A 21,964-nucleotide genomic window follows, 5' to 3' on the forward strand; every position below is an offset into this window, starting at 1 on the left:
TTCCACAAAGTCAAGAATTAATACAGTAGTAGCTTCAATACAAATGCCACATTTATGTAAAATCATTAAATATAAGATCTCAAAATAAGTTGCTTTGCCCAAATTATTGTTCAATTGAATGTGCCAGTAGATTCACACGACAGCTTTATAGCAGCAAGATGTTTAAAGTTGAAACTTAAACTCAAAAAGTCTCCAGAGGTTCAAAGTGTCTTAGTGCCACTATGCTTTGTATGTTTCTTTATGTTACTGATGTCTTCTGTTGTGTCTACATGAGAAGTGTCCACATTGTGCTTTGTTTTGTCTCCTTTGTATATTCATGGTGCTGACAAAATTATTTCCCCCTGTGGGAACAATGAAGTAATATTCCTTATATATTACTAGTTTACTACTCCCTTTACCAATGTCCTTTCCCCCAGCAGATGTGCCACAGGAGGGATGAAAGTGACCACAGCTCTCAGAAGAGAAGTAGCAGTTTAAGGCCAGTTACTGTAATATCTGGCATTGGTGCTCCCTCCAATTTCCTCTCATTCTAAAATAATTGATGGTATTTCATCTATTTCTTTCAGGGAGAGAATCTCTTGTGGATATTGGGCAGTGCAAAAATGTTTTGTGTGTGTATGTATGAGAAGCCAATTAATACAGTGTAATATACGTACTTGTATGGTGAATTCTGCAGGTAAATGTAAATGGATGCATTACCTGCATGTAAAATGAATATTAATGTTGGGGAAATATGTCTGAATTACCAAATACCAAAACAATTATTAAAATCTAGGAATTTGTGATTGTGATTAGTGTGTTGCAAGATGTGCACATATATTTAACTGTTAGTGAGTGAGATGAGCTGATATGAGTTATTTTCATTACAGTAGATTTCAATCAAACAAAGAACAACAGCCATTTAGAATGAAGACGCCTTTATGTCTTTTCAGGTAAGTTGCCAAATCTTTGTATTTTATCACAACTTCCAATTGGCTTGGAAAACAAAGTTGCAACAGTTGCTTGAAAAGAAAAAATAAATATTGGCAAGATGTAGCCTACAATTTATTTATTTTTATTTGAAATAACTAGCATGAGAGGGAGCTTGTGTGTGTTTGTTGTGTTTAGATGTTTACACTCTACACTTTTGTCATGCTGTCAAGTTGATTTGGTTTACAGCTTCTTCACAAAAATGGTGTTCAGGATATATGTATTCAAATTTGAAAGGGAATTAATTTCAGTGTGAGCAGTAACAGCAAAATCTGACTGAGAAAGAGCGAAGCAAACTGATCTGTAGATGTTTAGGCATGCAAAAACAGACAAAAAGATGTTCTAAATTAAATTGATCTTTAATATCTCCTTGTGAGTCGGGTAAAATATGATTGGTGACAGTTGAAAGATTTTGAATACAGTCAAAATGAAAAGAAAAGTGAAATTGTCTCTACAGATTGCAAGAAAGAATGCTCCATTAATGCTCCACACAGACACTCCAGAGTCATATTACATGTATTTGCTTATGTAGATTACAATGCATTTGGGCTGGAAGTAAAGACATGGCATCATGGCAGAATTATTATTGTCTCTGAAAAATCAACCTTGCCGTGAAAGGCCGCCACGGTTGGATATGTCCAGCAGAAACTTTGCTAAAGGCACATTTTTAAAATTGAAATTGGATTGGTCCAGGAGCCTTTTATTTTGAAATTCTCTACGAAGTCATGTTACATAAATGTGACATAAATGTGATGAAGTTCTAAATGCTTCTTTCATGTGTCATGAGCCTGCTAATAATACGCTACGTAATGTACTACTAAAATATGTCCCTTTTCAACCAGTGACTCACCTAAGTTCAGAATTAGGAATGATTACATGATATGGAATTTTCCAGATCCATACTTGTACATTGTGCTGTGCTTCTTCAGCCATTTCATGTTGCGGATCTGATTTATTTGGGTACAAAGCACATAGCTTGTGTGAGGCAGGACTGCAGTCTAGGCGGAATGGTCTCGGTGTGTGGGCTTTTGCATCGGTGAGCGGACACATCACACATCACATACATTCAAACTCATCTATGCGCTGTTTGGTGTTGCCTGACCGGATCTGTCTAAGGGTCTTGTACTTGTCCCGTCCGGCTCGCACGTTTTCTGCGTGGATCATGTCGTTCGCCGTTTTCTTGGTCTCGTCCCGAGCGTTGGCCAACTCTGAGCTTAAAGCCTGGCAACACAGTGAACAAAAGCATTAATATAAAACTCATACCAATAAACAGGCACTCCAGGAAAAGCTGATGAGACTCATTCTCCTTATTTATAGATATGCTGAATGTACAAAATATTAGGGATATCTTCCTGATATTGGAATATATTGGAGTTGCAGCCCCTTTTGCACAATCCACATCTCAATTGTCTCAACTTAGCTTAAAAACATCCTTCTCTAACCTGTCTGCTTCTCTTTATCTACATCTCGTCCTTTGTGATTAGTATAGATATAATAAGGGAAATCAATAAGGGATAATGGCTTTTACTTGGATTGTTTATCTTGCATGATAATTAAGCTGCTATGGAACTGATATCTACATACTGCTGCTTGAAAACAATAGAGTGGTAATTTAGGCCGTATTTGTTATGCCTTCATTTTGAAAATTAACTTCCAATCTATCAATCCAATATTTGACTGACTGATCCATTAAATCTTGTAATCAGCCTATAATAATCAGCCTAAAATAATGTCAAATTCCTACTCCTTCAATCAAGCAAACGCTTCTTGCATCATATCCAGATCTGAAGAAGGACTCACGAGTAGATGTTTCTGCACGCGCTCGTTCTTCTCGGCCTCGGTCATGCGCTCCTCCTCGCTGCGGTCCATGTACGTGGCGGCGGCTGAGAGCTCGGCGCTGGCCTCGGCGCTGCTCTCATCGTTCTCGTCGTGCTCGTTCTCCGCGTTCACAGGCTCTTGCACGTGAGCCGCCATCACTTTGCTTTTAAGCTGGTCTTTGGTCTTCTCCAGGTCATCCTGCACCATGGCAGCCTGAGGGAGTACACAGCGTTAATGAGGTGATGCGGAGTCAAACTGACAAGCAGCAGATAAAAGGGCAAACATGACATTAACAAAGCACAAACAGCTAAAGTAGCATCACAAGCTAGCCCACTATTCTTACAAAACAGACTTGAACTCTTTTGGCTATTAACCAAGCACTATTAACCAAGCACTACTTTTGTTAATAGCACTTTATATATAAATTTCACTTTGACACCGCTGCAATAGAGGCATTGAAAATTCTTAAGTGCATGCTGGCATACTGGATCCTGTTTATTGTTTTGTACAGTGAAACTGTGATCAATTTAATAAATCACATGGCTTGTAAATCACATGGTATAATGCAGGTTACAAGTATAGTAAGTTGAATAGAATTTGTCTAAAGTACAGTGCAAGTCTATGGAGTAGGTGTACCTCAAAAGACTGAATATACATTTTATGAAAAAAAAAGGCAATAAAAGCTATCTCTATCGGCTTTTGCAACATAATTTACGTTACTGTAGACATCTTAAATGCAAATTTAATAAGTCTATTGAATACACAGACAATCCACTGCAGCCATAAAGCATGAAACGTATGAATATGTGTTTACACAAACCACCAGTGCTGCAGTAAAAGGAACAGGAATCAAAGCCATTGAGTATAGTAAAAGGAAATGGCTCCATTAAGGCTCCATTAAGGGCCAAGTATTGTATTTTCCCACTTGTCAGCTTTAGCCCTTGTATCCTTTGCCTTGTTTTACTGTGTCTACTACTTATTTACTGCTTGGATTCTTGTAATGTTGGGTGTGTATAAATGTTTACAGAGCCAGTTTGCACTTACTATAAGCTGCTATGGATAAGAGCCAGTTATGAGTAGGACTGGAATGTCAAAATTACGCGACATGAAGAAACCCCCAGTTAGCACCGCATTCTTTCACAGGCCAGAAAATCACAATGGGGCAAAAGAGTTGAACAGGATTTCCCTCGCACAAAGACAGCGGCCACTCCAAACAGCATGAGTCACACTGCCCAGAGTTAAGGGGGTTGGGTTGGCACACATGGTTTTTACCAAAAAAGACAAGAGGCGAGCTCTAAGCCTTCACCCCTCCCCCAAAAACACACACACACACACAAGGCCAGGAATGTCCTTTCTCTCTCTGTCCTGGGAGGAGCTACTTGACCAGTAGAGTACCAGCCGGAAATGACGTTTAGCTTGTTTCCTGTTCATTTCACATTGAAGTACACATGTACAATGTGCTTATAAATCTGTTGTTAACAAGCAGAAAACAAGGTAAACAGTATTTGTAGGTGAGACCCTGTAGATCAAATTCCTGATGGCATTGGACATATTTCTTCAATTTTTCATGCACACACACACACACACACACACAGACGCACAGACGCACACACACACACACGCACAGACGCGCACACACAAGCACACTGCACAGTTAAGCAACTGTTTTTCAACATACAAAATGCTATTATTTCATATGATCTCTTCTAAAGTTGAGCGCAATCTGCTTGAGCACCTTTGTTTGATAATATTAATTACCTCTGACTGTTACTGCAATCAAAGTGAGACGATTAGAGTATTATATGAAAAGCAGTAGCTCAGACCGCACCTTCTGTTGCCACTCGTTAGCCTCATCTTCCTTCTTCTTCTTGGCATCCTCCAGTAAGGAAATTTTTGAGGTCAGATCCGCCAACTCTGTGGCCTGCAGAAACAACATTTTCTTTTCATTTCCATAATATGACGTTTGGTTGAAAGATCAGACAGCAAACCCACACTTCTGCATTATTGTTTCAGTTTCAACGCCTATAATTAGACATCCGTTATTGATAAAAAAGAAAATTCTTTTTTTGTGGTGTGAATGGGCGTAACTGACCAGGTGCTCTTGGTTCTTCATCTGGTTCTGAGACTGTTGCAGCAGTGTCATCTTGGCATCCTCGGCACTCTTGAGATCGTTCTCCAGACGTTCAGCCTCCTCCTGAGCACGCTTCCTCTCCTGCTCCAGCTCCAGAGCCTTCTGTGTCTGCTCCTCCAACTCTGCACAGACACATTCACACAGATGCATAAGTGCAAAAGACAAGCCATGTCGTGATAAAAATTATTATCCTCATTCTTTACAGTGACAAAACGAGCCTGTGTTGAATGTTGATAGGAGGTTACCCACCTTGTTGGGCTTTTTTTGTCTGCTCCTCGATCTGTTTTAATCGCTCCATCAATTCCTCCTTTTCCTTTTCAATCTTCTCCTTTTCCTTTTCTGCAAGCTCTCTTTTCCTCTTTTCATTCTCCAGCAAAGCCCTGATTGGAAATAGATATATTGGCACAAGATATATTGGCACAAGATATATTAGAGCAGTTAAGTTTTTTGCATGATGAGACTGTCTTTGTTAAGTAAAAGGCAATCCTTAAACTCCTCAAGATTATTTTTTGTAATTTAGAGCAACTGATCAACAATGCAGGGGTTGGTAAATGGACTGCATTTACAACATGCCTACATTCACACAATGGTAAATGGACTGCATTATATAGCGCTTTTATCCAAAGCGCCCTACAACACGTGCCTACATTCACCCATTCATACACCGATGGGAGCAATTCGGGGTTCAGTATCTTGTACCTTCTGATTAGTGGACGACCTGCTCTACCTCCTGAGCCCCCGGGTTCAGTGTCTTGCTCAAGACATTTTGACACTGGTTGTCACAAAGAACCAAACTGTGACCCACATGTTGCATGATGGTTTCTTTTGAAGCCAGGTCACCCTGCCCCAGTATGACGATATGTCACACTAACATGTTACGATGTTTACATGATAAGAACATGTGGTAAGACATTTCCTGTCATACCAGTGGCTCTTTGTGAGCAATACTAACTGACCTTTTAAACTGAAAGTCACAAGGAAACCGCAGTGTGAGCATCTTGCTTCCTTAATGTGATGTATTTCCTGTTGAAACAGGATATTGGGGCGGGGCATAACGCGAGGAGGGATAATTCAGAAGTGTAAACCAATGGGATATCAGTCAGGGAGAGAAAGGCAGTTTCATTTGATGGCAGGGTCGGGATTGTTCAAAAATCTGTGATGGTTTTATTGGTTGTCATTTTTATGTACACCTGGCACACAATGTTACGACTTTTCAGGAAGTAAAAGTAATGAGATTTTGATATAAAATTACAATAAAATACTTTTTTTTCGCTCTTTTTTTGCCATAAATTGTCAAATAGATGTATGGTATAATAGAATGAGGTAAAAAGGCAGTTATAGAATTGCAATTATAATGTAAAGTGTTCATTCATTTTTCTGACATGGGCTTACAACACTTGCCTCTCCATCTTCTTGTGATTCTTCTCCTCCCGAGCCTGAGCCTTCATCTGCTGCACTTCAATGGTGTCAGGTTTGCGGCGGCGCATGTACAGCTCATGGTTACCCATGCACAGCGCCAGGATGCGCTTGTTGATGCGCAGTCTTGGAGCATAGAATACAAAGTCCTACAACAGCAACATTAGAGGTTTCTTTCAGAAGTGATACATAGACTGATAAATGCAGATGATTTCACAATAGTATTAATAGGTGACTGTTTACAGGATGACTATTAGTTATTAAGGGTTAACATACAGGTGCTTTCTTGTCAATTGGTTTAATGACAAACTTCTTGTCATTGAAGGAAATGTTCCTTATTTCACTCCAAGGAAATCCAATTTTGGGTGTCATTCTGTTGAGGACAATGCAAAAACAAAAACATTGGGTCAGCCGCATTGCATGTTAGTAATAGGCCGATGAATTTAGTGACCAATACCAAACTTGATTATGCTGAGCATGTACACTATGGCAATTTCAATAATTAGATAATTGTGGAATCACTCACTTGTCATTCTGTTCATAAATGTTGAGTCCCAAGGCATCCACTCCCAACCAAAGTTCTGATCCTTTCTTGTTCTTTATGCTGAAGTAGTTGACTCCGTACATCTCAAGATCTTGAGCAATCTTCAGATACTCCATCATGGATTCCTCTCTGCAAGAATAACAAGTTGTGTCCATAGAGATTGATAAATAAGAGGCCGTGTTAGAGAGATTTGGCTGTTAATACAAATACAGTTATGGTCACAGCTACTGTTATTATTTCACATAGGCTTTATCCTAACAGCTTCTCTGTTGGTTTAGAGGTGAAGCTCAATATAGTCTACATCCTGCTACATCCTGCTCCCCCATCCCAACAACAACATCATACAGCATGACCCCCATCTGATGCTCCCCTATGTGGGCAAATAGCAGGCTGGAGGACAGAACTAATCAGATAACAGTTCAAGGTGGCATGTCCCAGCTGGGAAAGGACATGTGAAATGCACTCCGCAGCAACACAACTGAAAACAAGCCTTGGAAAGAAAAGAAAATGAAGAGGAAGGTTTATTCTACTAATTTTCAAGGTAGTGAGAGTTAGCATATGACCCACATTTTGCACAAAACCTTCGGGTACCAGTGGCGATACCGACGAGGAGACTGTGAGAAAATGTTCAGGGGACATACAGTATCAGTGAGGTAGAATCTGACCAGGGGACATGGAGGTCAACAGTGTCGGTGCTGTTGATGAAACAACACCACAGGTGGACTGCATTCTGATGCTGGAGATGCTACAGCTAAGTTTTACTTTTTTACAAGAGAGTATCCAGAAGATATCCCCTGTGTAGGCACATGCTGTTTTCTTAAAGAGGAATTTCCTGTGTTGTGTGATTACTGACATATTGTATAGATGCATCCTTCATCATACTGTTGCACAGTAATCTCCTGAATGAACACATTTCAGCAGCTATTTTGGGGTAAGTGTGTAAAAGGTCCTCTTGACTATGCACTTGTTGAAAGGCAAGGGGGCAAAGAGTGTGTGTGTGTGTGTGTGTGTGTGTGTGTGTGTGTGTGAGCACATGTGTGTATGCATGGTCACCTCAGCATGCCCTTGTGTTCTTCATGCCACACTTGAATCCTCTCCTCCCACTGCTCCTTGTTGAGTTTATGCTGGTCCAGCACTCTGAGAACATGAGATCAGTGTAAGATGTCATACAGAGAAAAATGGCTCATAACAAATTATTGGCTGAAGGACAGTATCTATCTGATTATAACTATTGGCAGATAATGTAATAATAACCTATCAAAATGTAATAAAATGTCCCTAAACCAAAACAAAAACTGTTACTATAATAAACTGCTAGATAATGTAGTAACATCACATTATGGCATTAACCAGCAATTGTTACTTCATAAGGGGTGTAAAAATGTGTAACTGATGATGTAATAAAAATATTGATTAATAATGTAATAATTACTAAATGTAATTACAATTTGAGTCATGAGTCAACATTTATTATTACATCATCAGTTAGAATATGTTACTCCCCTTATGAAGTAACAGTTTCAGGTTTCAACATTATCACTTTATTACATTAACAGGCTTTGTTACATATTCAAGCCATTTAGAGGGCTATTTTATTACATTATGACAAGATATTACATTTTCTGGCAGTTATTATCAGTTGCTACAGACCATTCATGACTAGATCAGTGACTCTAAATAATACATAATACATTTAGAAGGTTTAAGTTTTCTATGTAAAGAGAATGCCCACTAGCTCTGCTATATATCTACAGCCATACAGTAGTTACAGTTAACAGTACCCGGTGAGAAGGGCCTTATGTACTTTGATTCCAGTTGGCATTTTCAACAATATCATTATCTATTGAAAATAATTGTGCTTGTTTGGGACACATAGCCTATAGAGCAGGAACAGAGCGAGACTAGAAGGTGACAGAAAGGGGCTTCACCTCTGAGGGAGCAGCTTGTCACTGGACAGGTATCCTGGTGTGTGGACGTCCTTGTTGTAGTCGGCATACTTGGCCTGCACTGCGTAGGAGGCCAAGAGGACTGCCGTCTCTGGAGGGCAGTAGATGTCATCATTTAAGATGCCCTCCTTCACCTGCAGGAAGAACAGCCGCTGCGTGGCCTCCTGGATCAGCTCCTCTGACACATCCTCAGGGAAGAACTTGGCACGAAACTTAAACAGCAGCGGGCTCTCCTTCCTCACGTCCTGGGCTGTTACCTGAAGTGAAATGTGACACAGGTGAGAGGTAGGTTGTAGAGGTTGTAGTTCCACACAGTAGCAAAAAGGGTGTATTGGACATTTTTTGTGAAGCAAAATATTAAAGAACTCACTTTCTTATTGAGCTTGAGCCATGTAGAGAAACCCTTTGTATCCTGGTACTGGAGTCCAAAGTACCACACCTCCCGCAATCCAATTGTCTTAACAACCTTAAAATGACATAGAAGTTGGAATATAATGTTAATGTGCTTCTTCACTTGGCCAGAACATTAGCACACTTAGAGCCATAGGAGATCCATGAACAGTGAAGCACAGACAACAGCTGTCTTGGGGAACCATATTCGTCATGCTTTCTTCTGGTGTTTTTTTCTTCACTTACTCACTTCCGCTGCTTGAGAACCAAGGCCAAAAACCATACATCTAACACACAAACAAACTTAAGAGGCAATTACTTTTGAGAACTCAGAAAATAAAAAAAAGTACTTTCTTAAGACAAACTGCTGTCATAGCCTCCATGAACATCACATGTGATCAAAAAAAAAAAAGTGTATTTATGAAGACAGACAGAAGATGGGGGCAGAGATCAAAAGTGACAAAAACAAGTTTTTTCTAAACTTGATTCAATGCCCAAGTAAATCATTTGTTTGTTTATTATGAAGCAGTATATATTAGAGGCACCTTTACTTAACCTTGCTCTTTTGTAATCTAAAATTGTCCATGCTGTAACAATTCAAAAAGTGGTGGTGCTTTAAATACACAGTGGACCAGTGACCCCCTCCACTCCCCCACTCCCTTTCCTGTTGTGGTCAGAAGGGGAATCCCATATTATGCATAAATTTGACAGTAACTTCTTAATAGTTTGGTGCACTTCTTAACACTACTCTCAAGCTGAATATCACATGAAAAACACACAAAAAAACCAACAAATAAACATGAATGATCCTTTAATTCCTATGTCTGAAGCTCAACCATAATGCATTGCAAATAATTTCACTATGAAACCAAGTATGACTGAGGGTGGGAAAATTAATTTCCAAACTTAAAGACCAGTTGTCTCACTGAATAGAACAGCTAGACTGTGCTATAAAACGGTTTCCACATGAGCACATGATGTATGGCACTGATGATGAAAACATTAGATAGCTAGACGGACAGAAATTCCTCATACCTGGTCAAAGAGTTGCTTTCCTGTTGTATTGGGCTGAATGGCAAACTCCAGTTCAGCATCCATTGTGGTCACTCTCACACTGATCTGTGGAAGAGAGCAAATTGGAAGAATGAGCAAGACAGACACAAACAAGATGCAACATGACTGCAAGATGATTTGTCAATTTAAAGGGAAAATATCTCCCTAAAATCCCTCTGTACAATCACTGTGTCAAAGTCAGTCTCCCATTCCCTGCTAAAAGAAAAGCTTCATTATTATTCTTGGCATGATCAAGAGAATACTGGCTCCTTAGAAAAGACCGGTATTTATGTTCACTTCTTTCTGCTTTCCAAGATCATTGAAACAAAGTGTTAAATTCTGTTTTGGGTGGATTTTCAGAATTTACCCCTTTTTCCAAACGATTTAACTCCACATAAACACCTCAAACAAAACAAAGCCCTCCTAAGCTACAGTCAACACTGGTGTTAGGCAAAACACCATATATGGGTAGTTATGGGTAGGACTATGCCCTTATATGGATGATGCTGCACACGCATCATGCATTGCAACACAATGGCTGTTACTATGAGAGAGAGGCTTTTATTCAATATCAAACACTTGCATTTCTGATGTATCCTGTATTACTGCAGCAAGCCTCAAGAGGGATAGTTTCATAACATTCACAACACTTGCATGTCTTGTCCAACATTTTATTTCAGAACTTGAGTATGGTTCTTTATTTCACAGAATATGCAAGAAACCAAAAGCAGTTCACATTGAGAGCAGGTAAAAGAACCTTCTTAATAGATAGACTGGGAAGGCTTTTAAAAACCTTCTAAACTTTGGGTTTATTCACATATGTTCTTGAAGAGTTTAACTTGTAGATGGAAAATGAGCTTTTTGGAACTTCCTTGACCCATAAAAAAAAACAAAGGCCTGCTTTACTTAAGTGTTTGCACTAAATTCAGCATTACCTAAATCTTTTATAGCCTCAAAATACATGGAAACTCATGTCTACCTGCAACATGCGTCCGGCCTTTGTATCAAAAGCTCTGACAATAAATTTCACAGTGAAAAAATGTCTGGAGTTGGATTCAGTGCCACATCCACTACAGCAGAGCCATAGGAAGGTAGGGATTTATGGCCAGCTATGACTTTAAGCTGTGATTGCTGGTACATTGCAGATTCTGAATTGCTGAATAGCTTGTCTCAATTATAATGTTATCAATAACGTTAAAAATAAATCAACTATATGCATGTGACCATCAAGGCGTTGAGATAAAACATTTTTTTTATATAAAAAAATCTTTCAGTGATTTCTTATAAGCAAAAATGGATTACTTAAATCATTTTTTAAGATATATTTTATTGTTTTTTTTATCCAATTCATGTCCCAATGGCATTCCGATTCAATCTTTGTGCACACTTGTCGTAAACAAAACTGAATTAAAGACGCAGAGTATTTAAATGCCTTAGCACAAAGACATGAAAAGGCAAAAAGTCCATGGCCTGATTTTCCACCACGCTGATGGGAAGGACAAAGAGGTCGAGGTTTTGAATAAACTCGTGCACAAGTGACGGCACGCCCACAATCCTCAGCGCGCGCACGTTGAATAGGTCATGTCTGAATAGGAAGAGCATGAACATGCGAATCACAAACCGCGGGAAAACCATGTAGCTTACAGCCTGAATCAGGCCCAAACTGAATCATCGCAGTATTATGAAAAATGTAATTTTGATGTAAGGAGAGAACAAGAATGATCACGTCTCTTGATACAACATGATGTGCAGAAAGCATGCCAATCTGACTCTGTCTCAATATAGAACTTATCTACAGGAAGTAACCACATCCTCTGGCGGCTGGGCCTTGTGAGGCAGCGCTGCTAAACACTGAGCCTCTTGAGAGTCGCCTACATCCTGCCATGCATCAGGCAACCTGTCAGTCTTTATTTCTGCTCAGCACACTAGCTGCAGCAGAAGTTCATTTGAACAAATTTCCTGAAGCAGGTTCGATTCCTCTTTAGGTAACACACTTCTTTGCATGTTTTTAAGACACTTCTTTACAGGTGGTTCTTCAGCCAGCCATGCATTGCAAAGTAAAGTGACTATGAACACAATGTATTCGGCAGCTGTGTTACATTCAAATGCAATGAGGTTGTGCCTTGGCTAGAAGAGCAGTGAGATTTCAGGACTTTGTTGATGTCTATGGATTGCAGAATTCTAGAGGTAACTGCATGTTAAAAACTTGTATACATTTATGTATTTATTTAATCTCAACATCCCCCTCACTGAGGTCGCCCAGAGAATAATTTAATCCTACACTTTGTAAACTGACTCACCATGCAGCCATTTCTCATTTTCTCTGTCCTCTCAGAGATGACAAAAACATCAGCATGCATGTCTGTTGGGAAATAACTGTGCAGGCTGAGGCCCACGCCTGGCCCGAGCCACAATGGTATGCATTATTTCCCAGTTGTGGGGCTGATTAGAGTCGCGTTCTTTCCCATTTGTGTCAGCAGGACCCCATTTACTGCTCAGGACACTTGCCACCCTGCCACTTCCTGTCATCGCTAGCAGCGCACAGAGAAGTGCAGACAGTAAAGCTAGGGTGGGAGTGAGACCTGCGTTAAACTTCAACGCAGACGCCGAAAGGTCATCTCGGCGTACCTCCCTTTAATCTGACATTTCTGAACTTTGTTGAACATAGTTTCATTTGTGTAGCTGAGTGTTGTGTTCTTTACCACCATGCAGGGGAAAATAAACGGTTTCTTTCCTGAGCAGAAATGGCTAATGTTGCATGAAAAGGGAACTAGGATCATGCATTTTCTGCCTGGTTAGGGTGTGTCTCACATGGCCAGAACTCAACAACACTTAACACACTATTATTAGCACAAGCACAAAACACCCCTCTCAGGAGCAGGGCCTCAGATAGCCCACGTGTTATGTTTCCATGCCTTATTCTTTTAACAGAATGTCTTTCACACTAAAATCATTCTGTAGCACAAACACTGTTCTACTTTTAACTATCTATACATCATTCAACTGTAAATTGAAGCATTAAACCATTAGCATTTCAAGAAGAAATAGCAAATTAGCAAATACAAAACTGCCACAAAATGAGTTCCTTGAGTTTCATAGTGTATAGAATGTACACTATGAATATGTGTATAGATTGTACGCAGTAAGTTGTATATGTGTATGACCTGAAGCTTGCTTTTATACGAATCATCAGCTCTGTGTCCTAAGTGGGACTTTTATGATAAAACAAAAAACAATATGCAGTACATATAAGCAAGAATATGCTGTATCTGTATACTATCTTATCTTATGCTATCTTATCTTAGTATGAGTTGGCCTTTAATTTATGAAGTCAACTCGTTACTCCATAAAACATGATATGAAGTTGTTCTCAATGCATTTTTTTTTTTATCCCAAGTTACAATGGATATGGTGGGTGGATTCTGTGCCACCAAAAATTTAATTTATATATATATTTTTTTATTTAATTCATATCCAAATACTGAAATTATATGCAATTGACATAAAAATAAACTTAAAATTCACACATTTTTGTCAAAATGTATGGATTTGGCATTTGTAGTCAAATCTAAAAATGCATAATTACACATGATTATCCATCTCCAACACCAAGTTTCAAGATAATTGTACGAGCTCTCATGGAATTAGGGACAATAATTGTTGGTGGCACAGATCTGTCCCACTGTATCTGTTCTACATTTAACTGGGCTACACACTGCATGGTGAACATCTACATAATTTATAAATTGGCATTATAAATTAAAGCCATACTACCGGATTCATCATGGTACAGTATGTGTTTGAAATGACTGTACTGTAATTACTGTAAATTGGATAAGGATTTTGAACAAAAATGAAAAATGAACTGCAGCAGTATTGGATATTAGGCTACACCTTTACAGAACCTGCACTGTCTCTACATGTTGAAGTCGTCCCTGCCCAACCCATGACACATATCTATGTCATGTACACACTTTCATTCACGAGTTCAATCCTGTACTTCACAGGACCTTGTCATGACATCAGAGGAGCAAACCATGATTGCATTTCATTCCCTTCCTTCAGGGAAACAGGATTATATACATAACCTATCATTCCTTGTCAGCCAGTTCATTCAGTGCAACACAAGTATGACATGAAATTATATACATTAAATGATATAAAATCACAACATAAGGCTAGATAGACCACCCAGGTCCTTCTGAATCCGACTCTGTGTGTCCAGGGGCCAAACAGTATCATGTCAGATTTGTTCTCATTAGACACAAAAAGGTCTGAGACATCCAGCACTTGATATCAGTGAGGCACTGCTTGAGAGATACAAGGCTGGCTGGGCAGTTTGATTTTAACAGCAAAAATAATTGTGTGTCATTGGCATAACAATGTACCATGTTTCTGGATTATAAAGCCAAGGGGAAGCATACAAACTGAAGAGAAGTGGACCCAAAATTGAACCCTGAGGCACACCTCAAGCAACCTTTGTAGAAGAGGAAGAGAAACTACATAAAATCATGGAAAAGGTTCAATTTGAAATACATGATCTAACTCCGCTGCAGACCCATTGACGCCGACGCAGTCTCACAGTTGGTCTACTCTCTCCTCTGTACCATTTAGACACACCTTGGTCAACATAAAACAAACATAATATATTTGTGGACTTTTCCTTAATATTCAACAAATATTGAACATACCAAATCTTGTACAAACTATTTGACAAAGGGGTTAATAGCAGTAACATTCATTGGGTACATCGTTTCCTCACTTGACACACCCAAGCCTTCAGAGTAGGCTCCCCTACATTCCCACCAGCAGAGGTGCCACACAAGTGTTACCTCTGTGTGATGTTCACTCTATATAGAACAACGCTGCTATCTGTCAATGTAATCAAACTTGCAGACTGCACAGCAACAGCCACAATCCTTTCCACCCCGTCATCCAAGCAAAGCAACAACCTTCATTTCAAAACCAAGCAGACAAACGAGACGATCACTGGCTTTAGGAGCAAGAAGGATCCTTAACTATGAATTCACACTGACAATCTACCGCTACCTGGCACTACCTGGGACCCCACAGTGATTCACAGCTCACCTGAAACATCAACACACAGATCATATACAACAACTTAATTGACATGACAAGCAAAAGAAATGAAGGATCAGATCCACTTAATGTTTGTGCTGGTGTTAATGAAATTTCACGCAGATAAATTGAAAATTCTGATTTACAAAACAGGTGCATTATTATTTTGTGTGTTCAAATTATGGAAAAACTGGGGCACAGACTTGGTGAATTTTTGATGATATGTAATGACTTATTCTGTGATTTACTAGACCCAAGATTATACATTTTCCGGGGGACTGTGTGCACTATTTTAGGCCCAGAGAAACAATGACTTAACTTCTCATCCTGACTGCCTCCAGATTAGCCTATTGTTGTGTGCTGTATGCACTTCAACATTACGTTGCGGAAAGCCTATGGCTGAAGAGAACAAACCAGGGGACAGGAAGGGGGAGGATGAAGATGGAGAGGATGAGGCATCTCTCTCCAGGCCGGAGACAGGGGTAGGGGTCATTCAGAGTTATTTCCCATGACCACTTTGTTTGTACAATATTGTAACATAAAAAAGCCAAAGCGCATTCATTTTCAATTATTCAAATAAAAACATGACAACATGTTTTTGATGGATATTTCTATAAAAACATTGCCCATTTTCATGATAGTCAAGCATGTCTAGAGGAAATTTTATGTCTTAGCACAATGTAATTGATTAATATGGTCACTGGTCCAACTTTAAGTTATTTTTTACTAAGTATGGCAAGCTTACAACTTCAGTCAATGAAACTGAGCATATTCCATCTCAGTTTAATCATTTATCATTACAAAGGTCATGAAATAGCCTTGTTGTTATTTTTAGAATAGAAAAAAGTCTTGAGTAAAACAGAATGAAACAAAATATCTGTAGACCGAACAAGATTTAAGAGCGAGACAGGGAGGTAGCTTGTCTACTTTTAATTCATCTTAAAAAAAAAAAAAAAAAAAAAATTCATATAGCTAATTCCATGTTTCAAGCATAATTCAAGGCCCAAAGAGTGCCAAACTTCCATCGTTTGGTGTGTGGTAATGGTTTGTACTCCTCTTAGTAGATCCTTCCTTGAAAACATTTTCATAGTGATTTGTTCTTGGTGTAACTCACTCACAGTTTTAAACGAGGACAAAGTTACCATAACAGTCAATACAGCCAGGAAATCTGTGGCACCAAGAGCCTATCACTGTTGCCATCTGCTGCAGATTCAGAGCCTCTCTCCACAGACCAGCCACAACCTTCATCCCACAAACTCTGCTGGTAAAGGACACTTCCACTGATACACCCCTCCAGCTCTTGTCTTTATGTTGACTATGGCCCACTGATGTACTTTGTATATAGTTTTTTTTTTTACTATATGTACACTGTTTGCACTTGCTGGCTTGACGGTTGTGCTAGACAATTTACTGTAAGTACCAACAAATCATAATTTATTCACCTATCATGACACATACTGTAGGTACTATTGTAATTCTGTACTGTAAAAATATTTGATTCATATCTTTGCAAAATAGAAAAAAAAATCTCCTCAGGATATTTTGAAAAAATTCTTCAAAAAACACATTAATTAATTAATTTACATTGAAGTTCCTTTGTTCCCTTGGTGAACTATTCATCATATAGTTCACCCTTGGTGCACTACAGATGTTACAATACTGAAAATACACATAATACAGAGACAGAAAACGCATAAGTATTCATACTGCTAGTTCTTAGCACAGCCCTGCCTCTTCCCAAATGAGGCAAATTCATTTTTGTGTAGTGGTATGTTATATCCTATAGTGTGACCTTCAGCTGAAAATCGTTAAAAACATTGTTTTGTTTCCAGCTTCAACAGCAGCTTTAAGTCCACAGACACAATATATAAATAACTAGAATAAATATATAAAAATAAATTGAATGAATGAATAAATAGTAGCACAGCACTTACTGTTAGTTGTTTGATTTTCTCAAACTAGTTTGCCGAACCTCCAAATAGAACATTTATGTGCTGCATGTGTGTAAAAACCCCAAAAGTTTAGTTTGTAGTTTGTCTGCCACCTCTAGCTTACAAACTGTTAATCTGCTGTGCTATGTGCACTACAGATTCCTTTAATCCCCTGCCTGCATACCTCTGGGTTTTTTCACTTTACCATTTCTCCTTTGCCACACTTTGTTAAAAGTTTGGTCTTCCAAACCAGAAAACTAGATCCATCATGATTTCTACATAATGGGGTGATATTGGTAAGTTAAATTCAAGTTTTGTATAGTAGGTTGTTTCTGTATATATGGATACACGTTTTGAGAGGGTATTAATAATATCATTGACATTATTGACCAATTGTGGCAGGAAACAGGCTGACTTATCGTAAAGACCTGTCTCTGTTGTATTAACACCAAAACAGCTTTATTGTTCATCCCGCAAATAGCAAAACACCACAGTAACATGAAACCTTGATGGTGACACTGACAGAGCATTAGACTGCTGCTGTCGTAAGGCCCACTCAGCAATACAGTCCACTGAATTGGAAAAATATCAACATGACCTCTTGAACGGGATCCAAAAGTGAGATTTTAACACTAACACCAAAGAGGATATAATTTTGTGTTTGTTTAGTGCTTGAGAAATAAATGGCCAATTTAGAGTGAAGTGTTTGTGCATGCCAGTGTTGAGCATTTGGGGCTATCCTTTAACAAAGCAGACGAACCACAGCCTAAGCATCACAATTCTACTATATGAGAATGTAAAATTCCTTTAGGATGAAAAATAACATAAAGATAGATAAACATACACCTATACCCTGACCTTGTTGCATTTGTTGTAATGCAGCCTTAAGTGCTGCATGGCAACTGAGGGCCATGCTGGGGAAAGCAGAGAGGAGAGGAGCTAGACTGTGATGTGAAACTCCATATAAGGCTGCAGGCGAGGAAATTACCAGAAAGGAACTGATGTAACTGCAGAAACCTTGAGTCACAACATGACTTCCTTGGGAAACTGAAGCAATGCCAAAAGGAGTCCAGCAAAGGCAGTTTCTGAATAATTATTGTTTTTGTAAAATACCAGCACCAAGGTTGTTACAGTTAACTAAAACAAAAACAAAATGAAAACTATATTTAAAGAATCTGGAGCAAAGAAACAGGTGAATGAGAAACTTAAACTAAACTAAAACTACGGCCTATATTTTAACATTGCATGCATAAAATCGACACTTTGGAAACATTCTGGCTGGGCCTAAATGTCAAAATACTAAAATTTCAAAGAGAAGAGAATTCATACGGTAGGCTATTGTTTTAACCAAGAATCCTTCACTCCCTGAACAAATTAGTAATAGATGTGGCACCCAGTTTCCACGGGGCATAAAGTGGGCTGTCTAGCCTCACCGTTTAGCTTCTGCTGCTGAGTCAGTGTATCTAGCTTCCTCCTTTCATGTGCCTTGTCCACTGCATCTTCACATGGCGCAGTGAGATTTAGGAAGGGGGCAGATGACCCAGTGTTGGACCGCAATAACAGGCCAGGGTTTTGGCTGCTGTTGATTACCTCTGGAGGGATTATGAATTATTGGCTTATGTTTGCTTTCCATTTCCCAATCTCTAGCCTCCCCTAGCTGCCCTAACCTGTGCCTACTCAGTAATAGTCTCCTCCTGTCTTGTTCTCCTTAATGTATAAAGCCAATTTGATGCATTAAGCGGTCTCTCCTAACAGCTACAGATTTTTTTTTTTTTTTTTTACTGTCAACTGCTGCTGTCAGGCATTTCAACGACTTCGAAATCATCATCCACCAAGTGTGATGATCTTGGGAAAGAATAACTTTGCATCCTGTCAGGATAGACTGTATTTAGGCATTCAAGAAAACTTTGCAAACAAGAAAGAGGGCACAACTGGACTTCACCTAGACTTGGTTTATGTTTTGGGCAGATGGCAGCACATCATACGTAGGTTGCTCAAATAATGAATCTGAGCCTGGATGCCTAACATACTCCACAATCCTCTCAAACTAAACATCCTCCTCTCTCCATCCATGGGCCCTGCTTAGCTTGAGAAAATTGTGCTGCTTCCTCTTGGCCATGTACTTTCTCCACAACTAATTTCCTCTTTTCTAAGGTTGTCGCCTTGTTACGTACAGACTAATTGTGCAAAGGCTCAGGCCTCGACAATACAGTTACACTTGCCCTGCAGTATCCCAATGCAAGAGCTGACTGTGCTTGTTTTGGAGCCCATCTCCACCCAGTTACTGCAGTAGCTGCTACACTTCCTACTTGAGACTATTACAGTCAACTTGCAACCAGTTGAACAAGTAAGCTTACAGAATTGTAATGTGCTATATATTCATGACCAAAATCACTTGATTGAATTATTGAGGGAAAATGACTTTGAAAATGATACAACCAATATAGAAAATAATACCCTAAAGAATAGGTTACTGATTTAGTCTAATGTTATTTCCATAATTGCTTGATTGGTATATAAATTACACTGTTATGGGTAATTCTTGCCTAACATGTAGGTGTGCATGTTTTGTGTCCATACCCTTACCATGATGTATACCATGCATAATATCAGTGCAAAACAAACTTAAGTTAACTGTACATTCCACTAGGGAATCAGATTTTCAGATAGCTATCCTATCCCAGAGCAAACTGGTTATTGAAGTCTGTGCACGGTTAAGGTAGAGTTCTGGATATTTATTGCTTCTAACCAATTACTAACTCATAGTTATTAATTACCCCCATAGCATGATTTACACTAGTCAACAATCATCTAAATTTGTCATTGAGATGTCATTTTAAAGTTTTGATATGATTAGAGGATTTCTTTACAGAAAGAGGGTTTGTGAAGGCTGTCATCTGCCATTCTGTTTGTAGTGCATGAGGTATGTCAGGGTTCATGATATGTACAAATTATAGGCATATTAAGGCATTTAATTACCGAAAGGGCTAAAATAACTGGCCTAGTTTCACATCAGCCAAGCTAATACAAAATTCCAGCTACTAGCCCTGGCCCCTGCCCAAAATAAAAAATCGTTTTTTTATGGGACAGTACCATCATTATGAGATAACAGCTTTCCCAAAGATAGAAATCAGACAACTGAGACAGTCGCCTAATCTGAGGATGCTCCATTGAAAAAAAAAATAAGATACTGAGTTCATGGATTAACGTGATGTTTGTCTGAAGTTTGACACAGCAGTGCTTTTATCCCAGGTAGTGTCAGAGTGACTGTTCTTGTTGGGCCTATAGATGTGTATCACAGCTCAGGGGCAAGATTGGACAAACTAGTTTCATTTCTCTATATGGAATGTGAATAATACTTAAAAGGGCAGTTATATTCCCATTTATGTCACCATTTCATAAAACACAAGCTTTGGGGAGAACACAATTGGGCAATATGATAGCTCAAATCCCTGCTGGCTAGTCCTCAGTGAAAGAGAGGCCTTGATTTGGAGGACTAGCTTGATGCTACTGCAGGCCACACACTGCCTGGCTTCCGTTCAGAACGGAGCTGATTTAGAAAATGGAACCAGCAAATGTGATTTCAAAGTTGAGGGGAAAGGATCTGCAATGGTAATCACACAGTAATCCACGTAGCCTAAATGAGTGATTTAGTGACCAGGACTAATCTTAATGAACACGAGCGCGCGCGTGCACACGCACGCACCTAACGGAAAATAGCTAATAGCAATCCTACAATAAATTTTAGGAGGATACTAGACAAATATGACAGCAACACTATACGTCCCTATATTAATATTATAGCCTAGTGATACCATAAATGAAAAGAAAGATACCATTTAAGTGTAAACTCGCTACTGAGTACCACAGACACACACTAAGTCCCTATAGGAATATATGAGAATATAAGGTCTGAGAGAGAGAGAGAGAGAGAGGGAGAGGGAGAGGGAGAGAGAGAGAGAGAGAGAGAGAGAGAGAGATTGATTTGAATCTGACAGACCTCTCAGATATGAAAGGAAGAATACAGTCTTACCGTCTTCGGCATCTTTCTTTCCGGTCCGGTTCTGATTTAAAAAAAAAAAAAAAAGTTAGTAGGCTAGACCAATTAACGAGACACGAAAAAACTTTTTCCCATCAGAACAACGGCGCCAATAAAACGCCCTCTGGTTTCAATAGACCCGGTCGTAGTTTGCCTACAAGCTGTTTTCAGTAGTTAGCTAATGAAACGTTTCAAGGCGACTGCTTTTTCTTTGTTTCGCCTGAAAGTGAAATGGGCTGCAGCTTGATTTCCTGCTAACGGTACTGTGACTGCAAAACCACACCCAGACCAATGACAGGAGCCAGACTAAAAATGAGTTTTGAGGCAGCAGACTCCGCCTGCAGCCTGTTCATCCGACATGGCTGAAGGGAAGAACATTTTGTCTTTCTCAATCACGCCTCTCCACTAAAACTTTGCCAGCACACTCATTCATAGCTGACTACAAAATAACTAGGCCTACTGTGATCCTAACACATTTTAGAAGGAGGCCTACAAATAAGCGAAACCTCAAAATAGCATGCAGCTATTTGGTCGAAAATTATCCAGCACCACTGAAAATCCTATAGTTAAACAATAGGAGATAAATGCATTTTGAGCATCGCAGACACTATAGCGATATTATTTTTGTCAGGGTCAATTTGCCAAAAA

General features: G+C 39.2%; 1 protein-coding gene across 1 annotated transcript; it reads right to left on the reverse strand.

Annotated features, from left to right (window-relative positions):
• Nucleotides 1-1,309: 1,309 nt before the first annotated feature.
• On the reverse strand, nt 1,310-21,589 carry msna (moesin a). Its single transcript, XM_071539580.1, has 13 exons — nt 21,311-21,589; nt 10,250-10,333; nt 9,195-9,290; nt 8,807-9,081; nt 7,932-8,015; nt 6,861-7,007; nt 6,611-6,707; nt 6,320-6,483; nt 5,168-5,298; nt 4,880-5,040; nt 4,616-4,708; nt 2,770-3,000; nt 1,310-2,190 (listed from the first exon to the last, which is right to left on the reverse strand). The coding sequence occupies exons 1-13, from the start codon at nt 21,320-21,322 to the stop codon at nt 2,026-2,028; spliced, it is 1,740 nt and encodes a 579-aa protein (XP_071395681.1). The 5' UTR covers nt 21,323-21,589; the 3' UTR covers nt 1,310-2,025.
• Nucleotides 21,590-21,964: the final 375 nt, after the last annotated feature.

The sequence above is a fragment of the Centroberyx affinis genome, unplaced genomic scaffold (assembly GCF_046629955.1).
Source record: "Centroberyx affinis isolate AG114_WGS23_722 - 3 ecotype Tasmania unplaced genomic scaffold, CSIRO-AGI_Caff_v1 ptg003475l_1, whole genome shotgun sequence".
In the NCBI taxonomy this organism is placed as follows: Eukaryota; Metazoa; Chordata; class Actinopteri; order Beryciformes; family Berycidae; genus Centroberyx; species Centroberyx affinis.